A 16538-nucleotide genomic window follows, 5' to 3' on the forward strand; every position below is an offset into this window, starting at 1 on the left:
AATAAAATTGTAAGATTCCTGGCAAATCTTTGCATACCCTGAAAATCTAAGTCTGCCAGGGAATCAGTTTTTCATTGCCTTCTGATGTTATTCTTCCACTGTATTAAAATTATCAAACTAATATTTTTTTCTTCTGACAGAAAGCTGGACATTAATAAAAGGTTATTTCTTTTTCTGCCTCTAAACATTTTAGCTTCTGTGTGAAAGAACACAGTCCTTTAACTTGAATGTAGTTTTAACACCCTAAGACATAAATATGAATTCTAAGAATCCATTCAGACACAATAGTGAATCAAACTTTAGAAATCCACCTCTAGTGCTAAAGATTAGAAAGACATGTCCAAGGTGGAATATATGAATAGCAGTATGTGGTTTTAGAATTCAAAATGAATCTGAAGAAGCCATTTTTGCTAATGGCTTAGAAATAATAGGGAAACAGAAGTAAATTCAGAAACATCTGACCCATGAAAGAAGCTTTACAGTAGATACCTAGCTTTTCTGCTTAACTGCCTTTCAGCTATTATAGAAGCTGAGAATCTTGAACATCCCTCACCCTCCCCAAAATACACATGCTGTGCAGGAAAACAATAACTAATATAAAAATCCATCCCAAATTCACAAAATCTGTCCCACTTAGTGCATTTATCTTTGCTTTTTGACTTCTTGGTGGTTTTTGATACCATCAACCATGGTATATTTTGGGGCTGACTTAGGAAGTTGGGGCAATCATCTAAATTTGATGATGACAGATAGATAAGTAAATAGATACAGACAGACAGACCACATTTGAAGGTGTCTGTTTGCTTAGCACCAAATTCTGTAATGTAGGTCTTTCTTTTATAGGTAGGTCTAACCTTCATTTAAACCTTTAAAAATGCAGTGTATTAATACCCTGTGCAACTAGCCATGTTTAGAATGTTTTCATGAAAAAGATAACAAGGCAGGTACTTTTAATTTAATTTTTAAAAGCTCAGCACGTATGCGTCTTCAACAGAGCTGCGTGAAGCCAGCTGCAGTGGCATTTTATTTTCCAAGAACAGTTTTCTGGCATTATGTGTATGACAAAGTCTGGCATCAACTGCAACTGAACAAAGCCTCCAGATATTATTTCCCACATACCAGCTTACAAATCTTAACTCAAACCGTAAGTATGTAGTTGCTTAGCAACCACAAGATTTGCAGTAAGCTTATTTTTTCAGCCAGAGGTTTAAGCATTCAGTTTCCTGCCTGCAACATTTTATGATACATTTGCATTAATTTTAAAGATTTTATATAAGATTCTAGTGATATCCCCAAACTGTGCCTGAATAAATTAGTCTAGATGTATCAAAAGAATAAGTGATTATCCATCACACAGCCATAGCATCCTAAATAGTGTGCTAACAGCCAAAGCAGTGCTAATGTCAGCATGAGAGAAGCATTTGAAAGATCAGTTTTATAAAATCAGTGCTATATTGGGAAATGTTAAAGTGATCAAGAAGATAGTGTTAATGGCGCTCTCTTCCGTTATGCTGGTGCTATTGCTTTCTAAAAATGCTACAGAATATGAAAGCCACCTGCTCTCTCCTTTAAAACAGATGTCTGCCAAGAAACCACATGGGAGTTTAAACCCATGTAAATATTGCTAAGTGCTACTCACAGGAGGGTAGTGACAATTATTTTTATTTGACAATATAGGTACTCCAAGACAATGTATCAATATTGTACCTCTTGGCTACAAATGGTTGTATCCACTCATTATACATACCAGTTTAAAGTTACCAAGAATTTCCTCTGACAAATAGCAGAAATGCTATAAAACGCCCAGGGATACGGTTGTGCCATTTCCATATCATATTTTATGAACCACAGTAATCATATCACAATTATACAAACATTGCAGGCATACCGCCATTATCAGAAGCGTACCAAAAGGGTTTGGCAATCTAAAATATAATGATACACACACACACACACACACACACACACACCCCTTCCTCTTTGATAACATTTCTTCTTTCTAGTTCAGTTAAATTTCTGTTTTATAAATTAACCACTCTACTAAATGCAGAAATTAACTCTTTTTTTCTCTTGAAGCATATTGACTATTTCCACACTTGCCTCATTACAGTAATGTAGATCCCTTCACCTAATTATCTAACTCAGTGGTTCTCAACCTGCAATGTCATTACAGGTGGTCTGTGAACAGTTGAAAATGATTTATGTTTTAAGTCTTGGAGGGTCTGTGGTCATGGTCCGTGGCAACAAAAGGTTTTTAAAGGGGATCCACGGTGAAGAAAAGGTCTACTAGAACCACTGATCTAAGTTATGCCTCTAATGTGAATAGAGCACCATTCATGATTCAGCAAGGTAAATATCTCGTCTTTCTTACAGCTACTACTTAGAAAAGCCAACCTTAAATATGCTAATCCTAGACATCTTTTCCGCCTCAACTTTCCTTTCTCACAATTCAAATTATCAATTGGTCAACGGTTGTATTATTGCTGTTTTAAACTTTTCTATTTTTAAGACAAGGTTTCCAGGTCTTGTTCAAGAACATCTGTCATTTATATTGTTGGCAACCACTTTAAACTACTAGAAAATCTTGATTGTAGCTCCTAGTAACAAAATGCATCATCATAATAGCAGTTCACACCTTGAATCCAATTCAAAATTGCACACAAACTTGAGTGTGGATAAGAAAGTTTCAACTTTAAAAGTTAAACTGGACTTCTCTCATACAGCATCATCATTATAAGAGCCTTGTGCAGATAACTAAGTTATAAATGGCCAATCTAAACTGTGTAACGGCTTATAAAGAAATTTGGTTAGAAAATATTCTTAAATAATTTTGGTGAAGTAGATCCACTTAAGACATCAAGATCTGTGGCATTTCCTGTAAGAGGCTGGTAACAAAATTAACTAAAGAGATTGATATAAAGGTAAACTGATGCTGAATACTTCACATATATTTCCTTATAAGATGTGCATAAATATCTTTTCATACTACCATTCTTTGGGTAACCCACCCCAAAAGCCTGGAAATACTGTATTAACAAATGAACCTGAAAAAAACCATTCACACTCAGTTCTACTCTTTACAACAAAAGGAACATTTTACAAACCTGAGAAATTTATTACCAAAACACAAATAGTATTCTCAACTGGACAATCTAACTTCAAGATTGTCAAGCAAAACTATGTAAGTAACAAAATGAAACATACTAAATGAACAATTCAAAATTCACTCTTGGGACTGGAGGAAGAAAACGTACTAGCAGAGCTAAGTTCTTGAAGTTAGTCCAAGATTGATGTCACTCACATTTCCTATCACATGGAGAAACACAACATGTTTTGGAAAAGAAAATAATTCCATCAGGAAGCTCATTACTTATTCTGATATTGTGATTCAAACATCTCTAAATGCTCTGACACTTATTCCCACCATTTTGCGGGATTCAAGAAATGTAAGAATATGGCAAACAAATCCTTTTAATCATTCAGGGCTCACACTAATACTATAGCAAGAGCATAATAACATCTTTGCCTGTTGTAGTGAAATCACAATTTGCATCAAGAAGGCCCATGATGTTAAGACAGCTTGAAAACGGTTGCCTCATTAATTCTATTAATTCATCTCCTTCCATAACCTGCTTACAATATATGTGAAAGTTCTGAGATTTCGAATTTGGATTCTCAAAACTCTCAGTTGCTTCCTTGTATGAAACATTTATCCTTTTCACATTTGATATGATAGTGAATATTTTCCAGCAGGAGGCGATCAAGCATGTTAATCCTAATAGGTATGCCACACCAACTCTTCTAAAAATGTTTTACCCACAGCTACAAATGAAGACATCTTTGTAACACAACTGATATCCCATAAACTCATAACCCATATAGTTAATTGCCTCTCCCATTATTTCCCAGGATATTTTCACCCATTAATCAAAGAATGTAAATGTTACTACGTTTCTTACATTTAATTACTATAAGATAATATTTCTTTATTGTACTGCTGCTTAGAGATCTTCACATTATGGCTTAATGCCTATTTATCAGTGACATGACATTTTAACAAATTAGAACAAAAGTGCCCTGCAAGATGGCAAAAATAAAGAAGCACTAAAATATACAGAATAACAAATTCAAGGGGAATAGATTCCTACGTCAGTTCCATGATCTGAGTAATAAATGCTCTCTTCTTTCAGTTCATTAATTATTTTAACTGATCTATAAAGCTAATAAAATGAGCCCTGTTTAGCACTTGGATGGGGAACCATCCAGAAAGCCCAGGTTAGATTAGGAAGCTGAAAAAGAGAATGCGATGAGAAAGTATTTCCACCTTATTGCTAAGGAAGCTGCATTACAATGCTCCATGTAAATCATCATGAATTGAGCATTAATTGAAGATATTTTTTACATAATGCAGGTAGCTCTTGCTTACCAACAGTATTTTGGACCATGAAGTCTGTCCCTAAGCAATGCAGTCATACACCATGATGAGACATTTACAACCTCATTCCTACAGAAACCAGTAATGAAGGCTGCAAATGGCAATCACATGGCTGTGGGATGCTGCAAAGTTGTAACTGCAAGTTGGTTGCAAAGTGCTTGAATCATGATGGCATGTCTGTGGGGACACTGCAATGGCTACAACTACAAGGATGCATTGTTAAGTAACTGTCTGCAATGAATAGATATCAAAAGGTGGAACAAGAAGATATTGTAGACAAAAGAACACCCAGCTTTTTGTCTGCTTCCTCTTTTATCTATTGGAGTAGCTAGATGAAAGATGTTTTACCAATAGACAAGACATTGCAATATTGCAAAGTTACTTATATTTAGTAGAAAAATTCACTACACAAGGACACTACATTATTCATAAATGTCACAGGAAAAAAATTTAAGACCCGAGGCTCTATTCTGGAGTTGTATAATGACTATATAATTGTCAGGAAGCATCGATGAATATTTCCTCTCACTAAAGGTTTGGTTACTATGGCCTCCCTTCAGCATAATATATATGTATAAATTAATTGCTATCCTGCCTATTTTTCCACTTGACATTCAGGACAAATTAACAAACATATCAAATTCATAAAAAGTATAAAAATAACAATTAAACCAATTTACTATTGTTGGATGTATACATGTTTTAATTGGAAGGCCTTTGGAATACTAAATATCAGCACTAAACCCAGGAGGAATAAAAAAAAAATCTACGTTTCTTTGCTTGTCTGCATATTAAAACATTTTGACATAGTTAATGATAATGCATAGATGCATCCAGACACTTAAAAAAATAAACTAAAGTTAAATTACAGCTTAAGCCTTGAGTACAATGCCACAATGCAGTTCAGTTGGGGACTTAATAGATATTTCAATCTCCTTTTTATGACTATATATGTAATAGAGTTCAGACAGCACTCTACTTATAAGTTAGGGATGTCTCTCAGTGGGGTGTCAGCAGCGGCTGTTTTTTTCTAATTTTGTTTGCCGGAAAAAACAAACTTTCAAACTAAGGGCTTAGCCAATTTTGATAGATGGTGCTGATGAACTGGAAGTGACCGAGATAGAGAGGTCTACTCTCCTTCAGGATGAGAAATGGTAGCAAGGACCTTGTTGTTTATAGCTTCAGCTATCCCATAAATCAGGAATGTGGTATAGATATATCTGTGTCTGTGTCTTTGAGGGGAGGGGTTATTGCTGAGTGACTGGGACAAAAGATTTGGAGAACTAGATCAGCCAATTGGTTAAGATGGTTGTCTCATCTGAGTGTTAGCTGGGATACTTTGATCTGGGAGAGGTATGCCAGAAGATGGAGGGAAAAGAGGGCTGCTAGGAGCAAAAGAGTAGACAATATCATGGGAGTGATGGGCAGGGGAAGGTATAACAGGGCCGGAAGCTCTTGGAAAAGCAGCCTTAATATACCTAAACTAATTCTGTGTTCCATATCCCCGAGGCTCTACCCCAATACTCTATCACCAGATCCCTCAGTGGCCCACATTGCTGGGTGGACAGCTATGGGGGAACTTTCCATTGGCTTTCAAGCAACAATCTTGTGCAAAAGTAGAATGGCCTTAGTCATCTGGGAATCTTTGAGGGTTTTCAAAGGTATTGTTCTACAGATAGCAGAAGGGAAATTCTATGTGCAAAGCCTTCTTGGATCAGATGGGATTGCTGCTGCTATGCCAGCCTTCCTCCAGTGTAATGACTTTCATGGCTGAACTGCTGGAGCCTGAGGCTGGGTTGTTGGTGAGGTTCCTAAGACTAACAATAATAAGGGACTTCAAATTACCTTCCCTGGGTGCAGAATCAGTGGCTTTGGAAGTTTATGGCCACAATGAACCTAACCTAATTCATTGAAGACCCAACACAATCCAGGAGCCTGCATGCCTGCCACTTTCTATAAGATGTCACAAATTTGGTTTTTCCCTTAGGCATTAGATGACCCTACTTTAGGGGGCTCATCTAATGCTACATAGAGAAATAATTATAGAAAGGGTGGCTAATAGTTTTTAGTTTTTTGCTCTGATATTTTTGTCTGCTGCTTTTAATCTGATGTTAGTCATTCAGATTTGCATGTGCTACTTGACCAGTTATATAAACTGAATGAATCAATCCGGTTTTTTTAGAATCTCACATCTGATTATGATCTATAGGCATTTAAGTCTAAGCACTTTCAATTAATGGAATTCAACTTATTCCATTCTAGATTGTGCCTGAAACTGCAAGCGGAGGAATATTAAATAAGAATTTCAATTAGAATGTTTCAAACTTAAAAAAAACCCTAAGCTATAACATAAGGCAACAATAACTATGATCTATATACTTCAGCCTACAGCAGTCAAGTAAAAACTTCACTTGTCTAAGAAAGGAAGAAATGTTTTGTTTAATCACAGACCAATATACTTTAAGCAATCATTGACAAGTAATTTTTTTTTCTATTTTCAGTTGCAAATAATAATCATGATTGATCCTGCTCTATTGTTTTCTACTCTGGGTGTATTTCAGAATGCTAGAAATCAAAATCAGCACAATTAATATTGCCAACCTTGTAACTCATGAAAATTAAATGCATTTTCTTTTCTAAAGTTCCATTTCACTGAATATATTTGCTTTATTAAAAGAATACAAATAAATTTTATTCTTTTCATATTTTTTTCCCATTTCATGCTTTGTTATAAAGCTTATTCCTGAACCAGCTCTGACTATAAACCTTAGGTATGGATTAAGATGCTTTAAAATTTTAATATCCAAAATGGAGTTGATACATATTTTTAGAACAGATCTCATGAAACCCACAATTCAGTAGTTAGGACCCCAGATATATTTCACATAATTGTTTTATCCATTTTTGTTGGATGCTTTAAATAAAAAAAGTATTTCCTGATATGTATCCACTAAGCAGAACTCTCTATGCTTCATATTGCAAGACTAAAAAAATCCACTGCATTATTTGTATAAAAAAAATACTTAAACAGCTTTGAAAAATCTATTTGGCCATTAGTGTATGACATTTGGCATACACAAACTATGAATAAAGATATTCTTACAAATTTTTAAAGCCATCTGCAAAATGCTTTTGGGGGGGTGGGCATTTCAACATTCAGGAAAGAGTTGAATTAATTTATCTGATACATATAGTGTCTTTCTTTTTCTGAGTTCTATTCATATGTACTGTGGAAATGTAACAAAATCATTGATCAGAGCAATCGCTTGAAGGAGATGTATTTGAGATAACAGAAAGGTTATTGTATAGTTGCTAGTAATGAAGACAACAGAGTCAATTTGCATTCAGAGACAAACCGTACCAGAACAAGACTTTACAAGAGAGACTGTAATTTAAATAGAATCATTGAATATAGGAGCTGGATGGAACCTCATCTAATCTTGGCCCATTGTTAATACAATAATCCACTAAACCACTTCCAGCATAAAGCTCCACTTTCAAATTGAGGTTTTAAAAGCTTCACTGCAAGGAAAAGCAACCCCCATTTTTAAACCTTTCTTTTACTTTAGACCACTAGCCCTTGTCCTCCTCTTGGTTTCAACAGAGAATAGACACCTCTCCCACATGATAAGTCTTTTCAATATCTGTGGATTGTTGTCATGTGGCCCCTTAGTTTTTTTCCCTTTTCTTCCTTTTTTTTAAAGCTAAACATGCCCAGGTCTTTTAGGTAATTCGTATAGGTCTTGGTTTTCAGAATCCCTATCACCATAACTTATGTTCCACCTGTTTCATTTACCTTTCACATTACACTCAGAACTGAATACAGTATTTTAAGCATGGTCTAACTAGTGTAGATTGCAACAAAGCTATCATCTTCTGTCGTCTGTATGGAACCCTTCTAGCCAAATGTATGATTTTACACTTGTCCCAGAAATAATTTCACTGCATTTGACCCAATGTTCAACTATTCGATGGTGATAAACCTGAGTATTTCAATGAGAATCTCATGGAGGGCAAATTTCTACTAGAGGCAAACTCTAGTACAAGAGACAAACTCCTTATATATCTAATCACACTTGGCCAAATAAAGCATTCAATTCAATTTGATTCAAAGTTAATTGAATCAAACATGTCATGGTTGAATTAGGGGCCATAGTGGACGGCAATGGTGCCGAAGAGTTGTTTAGCGTAACAGTCCTAGCATTACTACATAATTTTAGAATTAGTCAAGCAGCTAGCGGACATCAAAATAATATTGCTTTGCAAATGCAAATAATCCCTGGATTACCTGAGGGATGGCCATGCTAAAGCAACAAAAGTGTATTACATTTAAGACCCTACACCACAGGTGTCAAACTTGGTGGTGTCACATTGCCCTCACATGACATTTCTTGACTTTTTTCCCTTCACAGAGCTAGGGTGGGCGTGGCCTGCCTGTGACGCATCTGGCCCATGGGCTGCCAGTTTGACACCCCTGTCCCACACTGAGAAAACAACAAAGTGGGTGGGATGCAGGAAGCAGCAGTCGTGATAAAAGACAGAATAAAGAGGTAGCAATAAATGTCCAGGGAGCATAGATTATAATCCCAGCTGTTAGCACACATGGAATGCAACATCTCACTAGGCCTTGCAATGTTTCTATGGCTTTCCCATGTTGTCCATTCCCATATTGTCCTCAAACATGCCCCCCTCCAAATTTAATCAGTTTAATTTTGTCTCTCAGCTCTCAATTTTCTTGAGGATCAGGGTGGCCAGAAGCCCTTTTCAATTTTTTTATATCTTGTGAATTTCTCCTATTCACATGATCAGCTTCCTATGGACAAAAAAATGATACTATCCCTACAAAAGCTATTCAGAAAACAGATACAGTAGTTTTACTAACCAGTAAATCAAAAATACAAGCTAGAGGAACAGCTGAAAACTTCCCAATATGGCCAATGGTGAGGAATGCTTTGAACAACTGTAAAGCCAGCAGTACTAGCTAATCTACATACTACATACTACATACTTCTTTCTATTGCTACAATTTAATTTTGAAGGTTCTGTAGCCAATGATATATTAAAAAGCATTTAATAATATGTCAAATACTGATATCATTTTATCAGTATTTCTTAGCACAAAGCAACTGTTTTACATAGCACATTGTGCCTATTTGCTATTGCCAACTCCTTCAGATGTGCTGTTCCACCTACAACAATTCTGCCAGTAATATTGCTGGTTCAGGAGCAAAAGATTTGTAAAGGTTATGGGAATTTCCCCCCCTCTCCTACAGGAGAGGAGGGGAGGAGCGATTCAAAGTAAACCAGGAAAACAGTAAACAATATTACAATCTCAGAACCAGATACTCCAGATTAGCTATTTCAAACATCACTTAACCATTGTATACCAAATATTTTTTATAATGCAAAACTACAATATGCAGAACATATCTTTGGATTCTAAAAAAAATTACAGCAACATAATAAAAATTATAATAAAAAGGAAATAATTACTTTCCTAAATAGAGAAAAATATGATTTTACAGCACTGTTTCTGATTTCATCAGCAGATAGCAGTCTGTTTAAAGCCAAGCAGTCAAAAATAATATAATTAATATATTATGCCCAAGTTAATTTTCTTAGAAATGCATTTCCATAACATAATTTAATCAACCAATGACCTCAATAGTCATGTATATTATTCTAATCTTTTTCATATTGTTTCAACTCATATATTTATGTCATAGAATAGAAATAAACATGACATCTTGAATATACACTGCTCAAAAAAATAAAGGGAACACAAAAATAAGACATCCTAGATCTGAATGAATGAAATATTCTTATTAAATACTTCGTTCATTACAGAGTTGAATGTGCTGACAACAAAATCACACAAAAATTATCAATGGAAATCAAATTTAGCAACCCATGGAGGTCTGGATTTGGAGTGACACTCAAAATTAAAGTGGAAAAAAACACTACAGGCTGATCCAACTTTGATGTAATGTCCTTAAAACAAGTCAAAATGAGGCTCAGTAGTGTGTGTGGCTTCCACGTGCCTGTATGACCTCCCTACAATGCCTGGGCAAGCTCCTGATGAGGTGGCGGATGGTCTCCTGAGGGATCTCCTCCCACACCTAGACTAAAGCATCCCCCAACTCCTGGACTCTGTGGTGCAACGTGGCCTTGGTGGATGGAGTGAGACATGATGTCCCAGATGTGCTCAATTGGATTCAGGTCTGGGGAACAGGCGGGCCAGTCCATAGCATCAATGCCTTCATCTTGCAGGAACTGCTGACACACTCCAGCCACATGAGGTCTAGCATTGTCTTGCATTAGGAGGAACCCACGGCCAACCACACCAGCATATGGTCTCCCAAGGCGTCTGAGGATCTCATCTCAGTACCTAATGGCAGGCAGGCCACCTCTGGCGAGCACATGGAGGGCTGTGAAGCCCCCTAAAGAAATGCCACCCCACACCATTACTGACCCACTGCCAAACCAGTCATGCTGGAGGATGTTGCAGGCAGCAGAATGTTCTCCACGGCATCTCCAGACCCTGTCCTGTCTGTCACATGTGCTCAGTGTGAACCTGCTTTCATCTGTGAAGAGCACAGGGCGCCAGTGGCAAATTTGCCAATCTTGGTGTTCTCTGGCAAATGCCAAACGTCCTGCACGGTGAGCACGGTAACCACAACCCCCACCTGTGGACGTCAGGCCCTCATACCACCCTCATGGAGTCTGTTTCTGACCATTTGAGCAGCCACATGCACATTTGTGGCCCACTGGAGGTCATTTTGCAGGGCTCTGGTAGGGCTCCTCCTGTCCCTCCTTGCACAAAGGCGGAGGTAGAGGTCCAGATGCTGGGTTGTTGCCCTCCTACATGTCTCCTGATGTACTGGCCTGTCTCCTGGTAGCGCTTCCATGTTCTGGACACTATGCTGACAGACACAGCAAACCTTCTTGGCACAGCTCACATTGATGTGCCATCCTGGATGAGCTGCACTACCCGAGCCACTTGTGTGGGTTGTAGACTCCCTCTCATGCTACCACTAGAGTGAAAGCACCGCCAGCATTCAAAAGTGACCAAAGCATCAGCCAGAAAGCATAGGAACTGAGAAGTGGTCTGTGGTCACCACCTGCAGAACCACTCCTTTACTGGGGATGTCTTGCTTAACTGCCTATGCTTTCTATCTGTTGTCCATTCCATTTGCAACAGCATGTGAAATTGATTGTCAATCAGTGTTGCTACCTAAGTGGACAGTTTGATTTCACAGAAGTGTGATTGACTTGGAGTTACATTGTGTTGTTTAAGTGTTCCCTTTATTTTTTTGAGCAGTGTATCTAACTGGAAGCAACTTCTTTAGAGTAACTATATTCAAAACCAATTAGATTTCTTAATCTTTTCTTAATTAACCAATCAAGCAATAAAAAGAGCCAATACAATTCATGATATTACCAAAACAGATACTTACAGCCATAATTAGCTCAAAGGGGTGTTTATACACCCTCACGGGAGACTGGTATTTCTGCACCATGGTTACGAATAATTTGTATTATACAGATCTAAAAATAAAAGAAAACAATTATAGGTATATTGCAGCTGAAACTATACTCACCGAGACTTTGTAGATCATGTAGTTAGCACCCCAGTTTCTTACTTGACTGATCTAAGCAAACAGATCTTAAAAACTGTAAATAAAAATTCACTATATTTTATTTGCAGTAGCATTCCATTTTGTTGAAACATCTCAGGTGTTTAGAGACACCATCCATGTTTCCACCATTATTTAGGTAGAAGAGATATAGAAGAGATACAGTAGTTATTCTATTTTAAATATTTAAAACGTGGAAGATTCTTACTATATATGTGTGCATGCATGTACATATAAAATTACTAGAAGACGTTTAATGCCATATTTATACTCAAAATCAATACAATTGGAGTTTCATGCTATTAATATAAATATATTTAAGTACAAATGACTGTAAGATAGAAATTCTTAAAAAGGTGAGCTTCAGATACTTGCAAACAGCCATTTTATCTTTCTTCTATGCATACCCAAACCAGCCAAGACACTACCCTGGAACAACAGTTTTTATGTTTTCTGCGCTATTAATTAAGCATGATTGTTTTGCAGCTTTTTTATTTATGGTTTTAGAACATTTAAGTAACTTTGTAACTTTGTAATGAGATTATTTGGATTACTTAGAAATAGAGAGAATTACCAGTTTCCCAATTTATGTAAATGGTAAGCTATAGTGAACAGTAATTTCTTAGCTAGTTTTGCTGCTTGCAATTAAGAGAGAAGGATAATGTTTTGTACAAACAAGGAGAATAGAAATTAGACAGTAAGAGATATAGCCCTCAGTATTTAAGAAGTCTTCCAAACTATGCACTTGAGACTTCTATTTCAAAGAAAACGAGAATTACTCTAAAACAAGCAATGTAATTTTACACTATTGCTAATATAGTCACAGACTCAATTTCACTTGAGAAATAAAATGATTAGGTTTATTTACAAAATCAGAACAAGACTATTACTAAATAAGACAGGAGAGGGGATATTTAAGACTGTTCTTACTCTCTAATGTTTGTCAAAAAATTTAAAGTGATTCTGACCAATATACTTATATAAGCCCTTGAAATTCTGAGTACAAGTTTGAAGATATTACCAAAAAAGATATATAAAGTGAGCTGTTCTCTAAATCTAATAGCTAATTTTGTGACTTAAACAATATACACTAATTATTAAATTTCTGCTGGGACTCAAGATTGGTAATAATCATTTTAATTAACAAGTTTATTTTAAAGTCATTATTAAAATATAAAAAAACCCATGAGCACAATAAAGAGAATATAACACAATAGCTTTCATCCATACATTTTGTTATGTGTTTCACAGTATTTTCATGGATCCGTTTCTGTGCTGATAAATACACACAGAAAGCTGATACTAAAAATAGCAATCACACAGCACACCATCCTTAAGGAATGTGTAGAACTGAGTTATTACTGCATATTGATATATTGGTTTTTCAGAAATAAAAGCCATAGTTGTTCTTCAAAGAATATATACATCTAACTAACTTCCTACATTAATTCAAAGAGCAAATAAGCATTTTAAAAGCAATAAAAAAATTACAAAAAAAATCAAGGAGAAATTAATAAGGAACACTTTCTGCACCTGTAAGGGGAATTCTCTTTTATCAAATGACTACTTTAAATCCATTGGCAATCTGAAGCTAACGAAGATTTCTACAAACTAAGGAGAACACTGAAGAAAAGTGAGTTCCTTTCAAAGCAAAACCATAATCAATTACTTGCCAGCAAGCCATAAACAAACTATTTATAGTCAGGTATCCAAGCAGAACCATCAGACCAAATCATAAGCCCATTCTTGAAAAGCAACTGTTCTTTCCTCTTCCTGACTATTTATGCAAGACTACAAAATAGCACAAGAGATTATTTATTATCGCTCCTCTATTATTAAAAAGAAAATAAAACATGGAATCTATTTACTATGCATCAACTTGACAAAGATAGATGACAAGTTGAATTTTGAACTGAATACCCAGCCCTCCTCTTCAGTACTGGTGAATACAGTTTAACACGGAAAGGAAGCTAGACATCATGCCAACTTGAGATGCCTGGCTGCAAAAAAGCTACGAATTTCAGGGACCAGATGTAGAAAATGAATGCTAAAGCCAAAGCAAGGAAAACAAGCATACAGAAGAATGGCGAAACAGTTTACAGAGTAAAGTAAAAAGGGGGAATAAAATGAGAATTCTGAGGTAAAGGAAAGGTGTGAAAATACACTGAGTTTTTAGTTATAAGAAGAAGAAAAAAACTAGAAAGGAAAAGAGAGGTGCATTCCAGAGCAAGGGTGAGTAGAGTTCAGGAGGAAAGAAGCCAGAGAATAAGAATGCAGAGGAACTGTCTAAAAAGAGATTGGGACAACCATTTGCCTGAAATGGTATAGGGTTTCCTGCTTGAGCAGGAAGTTAGACTAGAAGACCTCCAAGGTCCCTTCCAACTTTGTTGTACCGTTAAAATGGGGCTGACCACCCGCAATATCTGGTAGACCATACATTCCCCATGTTCTATTCTGTTGTTCTGTTGATGCCAATTAGATGGATTTGGTTGGGCAGGAGGGCCAGAACAGATTCAGAGAAGAGAGGCTCCTTCCAGTTTAATGGTGCAAGAGTAATGGAAAAGGGAGAGTCTGCGAAAGGACTCCAAAAGGATGGGAAGGAGTAGATTCGGAGAAGGATGGGGAGGCGGGGGGGGGGAAGAACTCAAGACCAACTGGCTCTAACGCGGAGAAAGGCGCTTGGGCAAATTTAGGGTCGAAGTGGCGAGTTCGATTCCCGCGTGGTGCGGAGTAACCCCGAGTAAAGAGCGAACCGGGACGAGCAAGACGGGTGAGTGGGTAAAGGCTCACCCGGGACTGGAGAGAGAGAGAGAGAGAGAGAGAGAGTGGACACAGCTTCCCAAGGCAAGGTCAGGGCAGGGAAGGCGAGCAAAGACGACAACAGACCACCATCATTCGGGGGGACGCGAAGGAAGAGGGACGGAAGAAAAGCAAGGCAGGAGAAGCGGGAAGTATTCGGGCCCGCTCCCAACCGCCCACAGCCAGCAGGTCCAGACGCGCCAGATGCGAAGTCCTCATTTAAAGCGCAGAAAACGAGGATGGGGAACCAACCTGGGAACCGGAGCCAGGAGGGCACGAGATGGAAGGAAGGAAGGGGGGGGGTGAAGAAGGTGGTGGGAAGAGCCCGGATGGGGGGGGCGGGTTGTGGAATAGGAAGAAGCCCATCAAGGTGGTGGGCGAAGCGGAAACCCACCTTCTTTATCGCCAAGGCCGGCAGCTCTCCTGCTTCATGTCGGCTCCCCGTCCTTGTGATGCCTCAGGCGATGGAAGGGGCCCCTCCTGAGTGGTGCTGCCCCCCCGCCGGTTCCGGGAAGGCGACAGAGGCGGCGGCGGAGGAAGCCGAGCGACAACGGGCCGGCGGTGTTACCCAGTGGCTAACCAGAGGAGGAGGAGGAGGAGGGGCCCTGTCGCTCGGCCGCTCGTGCGCCCGCGCACTCTGAAGAACTGCTAAGCACGCCGCCCCCCCCACCGCAGGAAGGAGCTCTTTCTGCGCATGCTCCCTGCAAGCCTGCTTCTGCGCACAAGCTTGGAGCGAGGTGTGTGGAATTCAGCCCTTCCCCTATAAGTTTTCTCAATTTTTTTTCCCCCTCTCTCTTTAAAAAAGGATTAGTTTTTCACGTTGGGGTGAAATACTGGTTTATAGGAAGGTTTCACGTGTTCGTTATATTTTTGACAAAGTGAGTGAGAGAGTGACGTGATAGGTTAGGAGCCAACATGGGTTTAGCCCTTTGTGTAGATGAGCGGTTATTTGGATTTTCAGCCCCAGCAAACAAACAAATAACAAGAACAAATGAGTATCTATGCTTACTTAACAACCTTTAATAATAAAGATACACTTTCCAGGAACCCACTGCTTAGTCATTCAATCATCTTCTATGATTCTAAGGGAAAAATAAGTCAACGGAAAAATTATTCCCCTTACGTCTTACATCCTTTTTGTGGAATAGTTCAGTAGCTTACACAGAATATTGCATTTTAGGACTGCATTTTTAGGATGCCTAGAAATAATCAGATGTCGAAGAGGACTTGCATAATTGTAGGCTTTTTAAAGGATAAAGCTCTATGAAAGATAGTTTGTTTGCTGTACTGAATGTTTCTGTACAAAGGAAGAAATAAAGCAATAATTGGAAGTGTTCTGGTTTATACACTAGATTATAGCTGGGTTTAACAGGTATAAATGCAAGATATGTTTGCTCAGGAAAGATACCACCATCTATTTCTCTGAAATAACTTTAGGAACAGCTTGTGGAGACGTTCTGTCCTATACAGATAGTCCTTGGCTTACAAATTAACCATTCATTTAGTGATCATTCAAAGTTACAACGGAACTGAAAAAGTGACTTATGATTGTTTTTCACACTTAATGACATTGTAGTAACCCCCCCCCCCATGGTCATGTGATCAAAATTCTGACACTTGTCAACTGGCTCATATTTATGATGGTTTCAGTGTCCTAGGGACATACG

General features: G+C 37.9%; 1 protein-coding gene across 1 annotated transcript in view; it reads right to left on the minus strand.

Moving 5' to 3' along the window:
- Nucleotides 1-15505, minus strand: part of SEC14L1 (SEC14 like lipid binding 1) — a 34943-nt gene extending 19438 nt beyond the window's left edge. The window contains exons 1-2 of the mRNA XM_026702068.2: nucleotides 15266-15505; nucleotides 11893-11983 (exon numbers count right to left, since the gene is read on the minus strand). Coding sequence (XP_026557853.1) covers nucleotides 11893-11955 — 63 coding nt within the window. The 5' untranslated portion in view covers nucleotides 11956-11983; nucleotides 15266-15505. The remainder of the gene's footprint in view (nucleotides 1-11892; nucleotides 11984-15265) is intronic.
- Between the last annotated feature and the right edge of the window lie 1033 nt (nucleotides 15506-16538).

This window comes from Pseudonaja textilis, chromosome 2 (genome assembly GCF_049901715.1).
Source record: "Pseudonaja textilis isolate UNSWEBS1 chromosome 2, rPseTex1.2, whole genome shotgun sequence".
In the NCBI taxonomy this organism is placed as follows: Eukaryota; Metazoa; Chordata; class Lepidosauria; order Squamata; family Elapidae; genus Pseudonaja; species Pseudonaja textilis.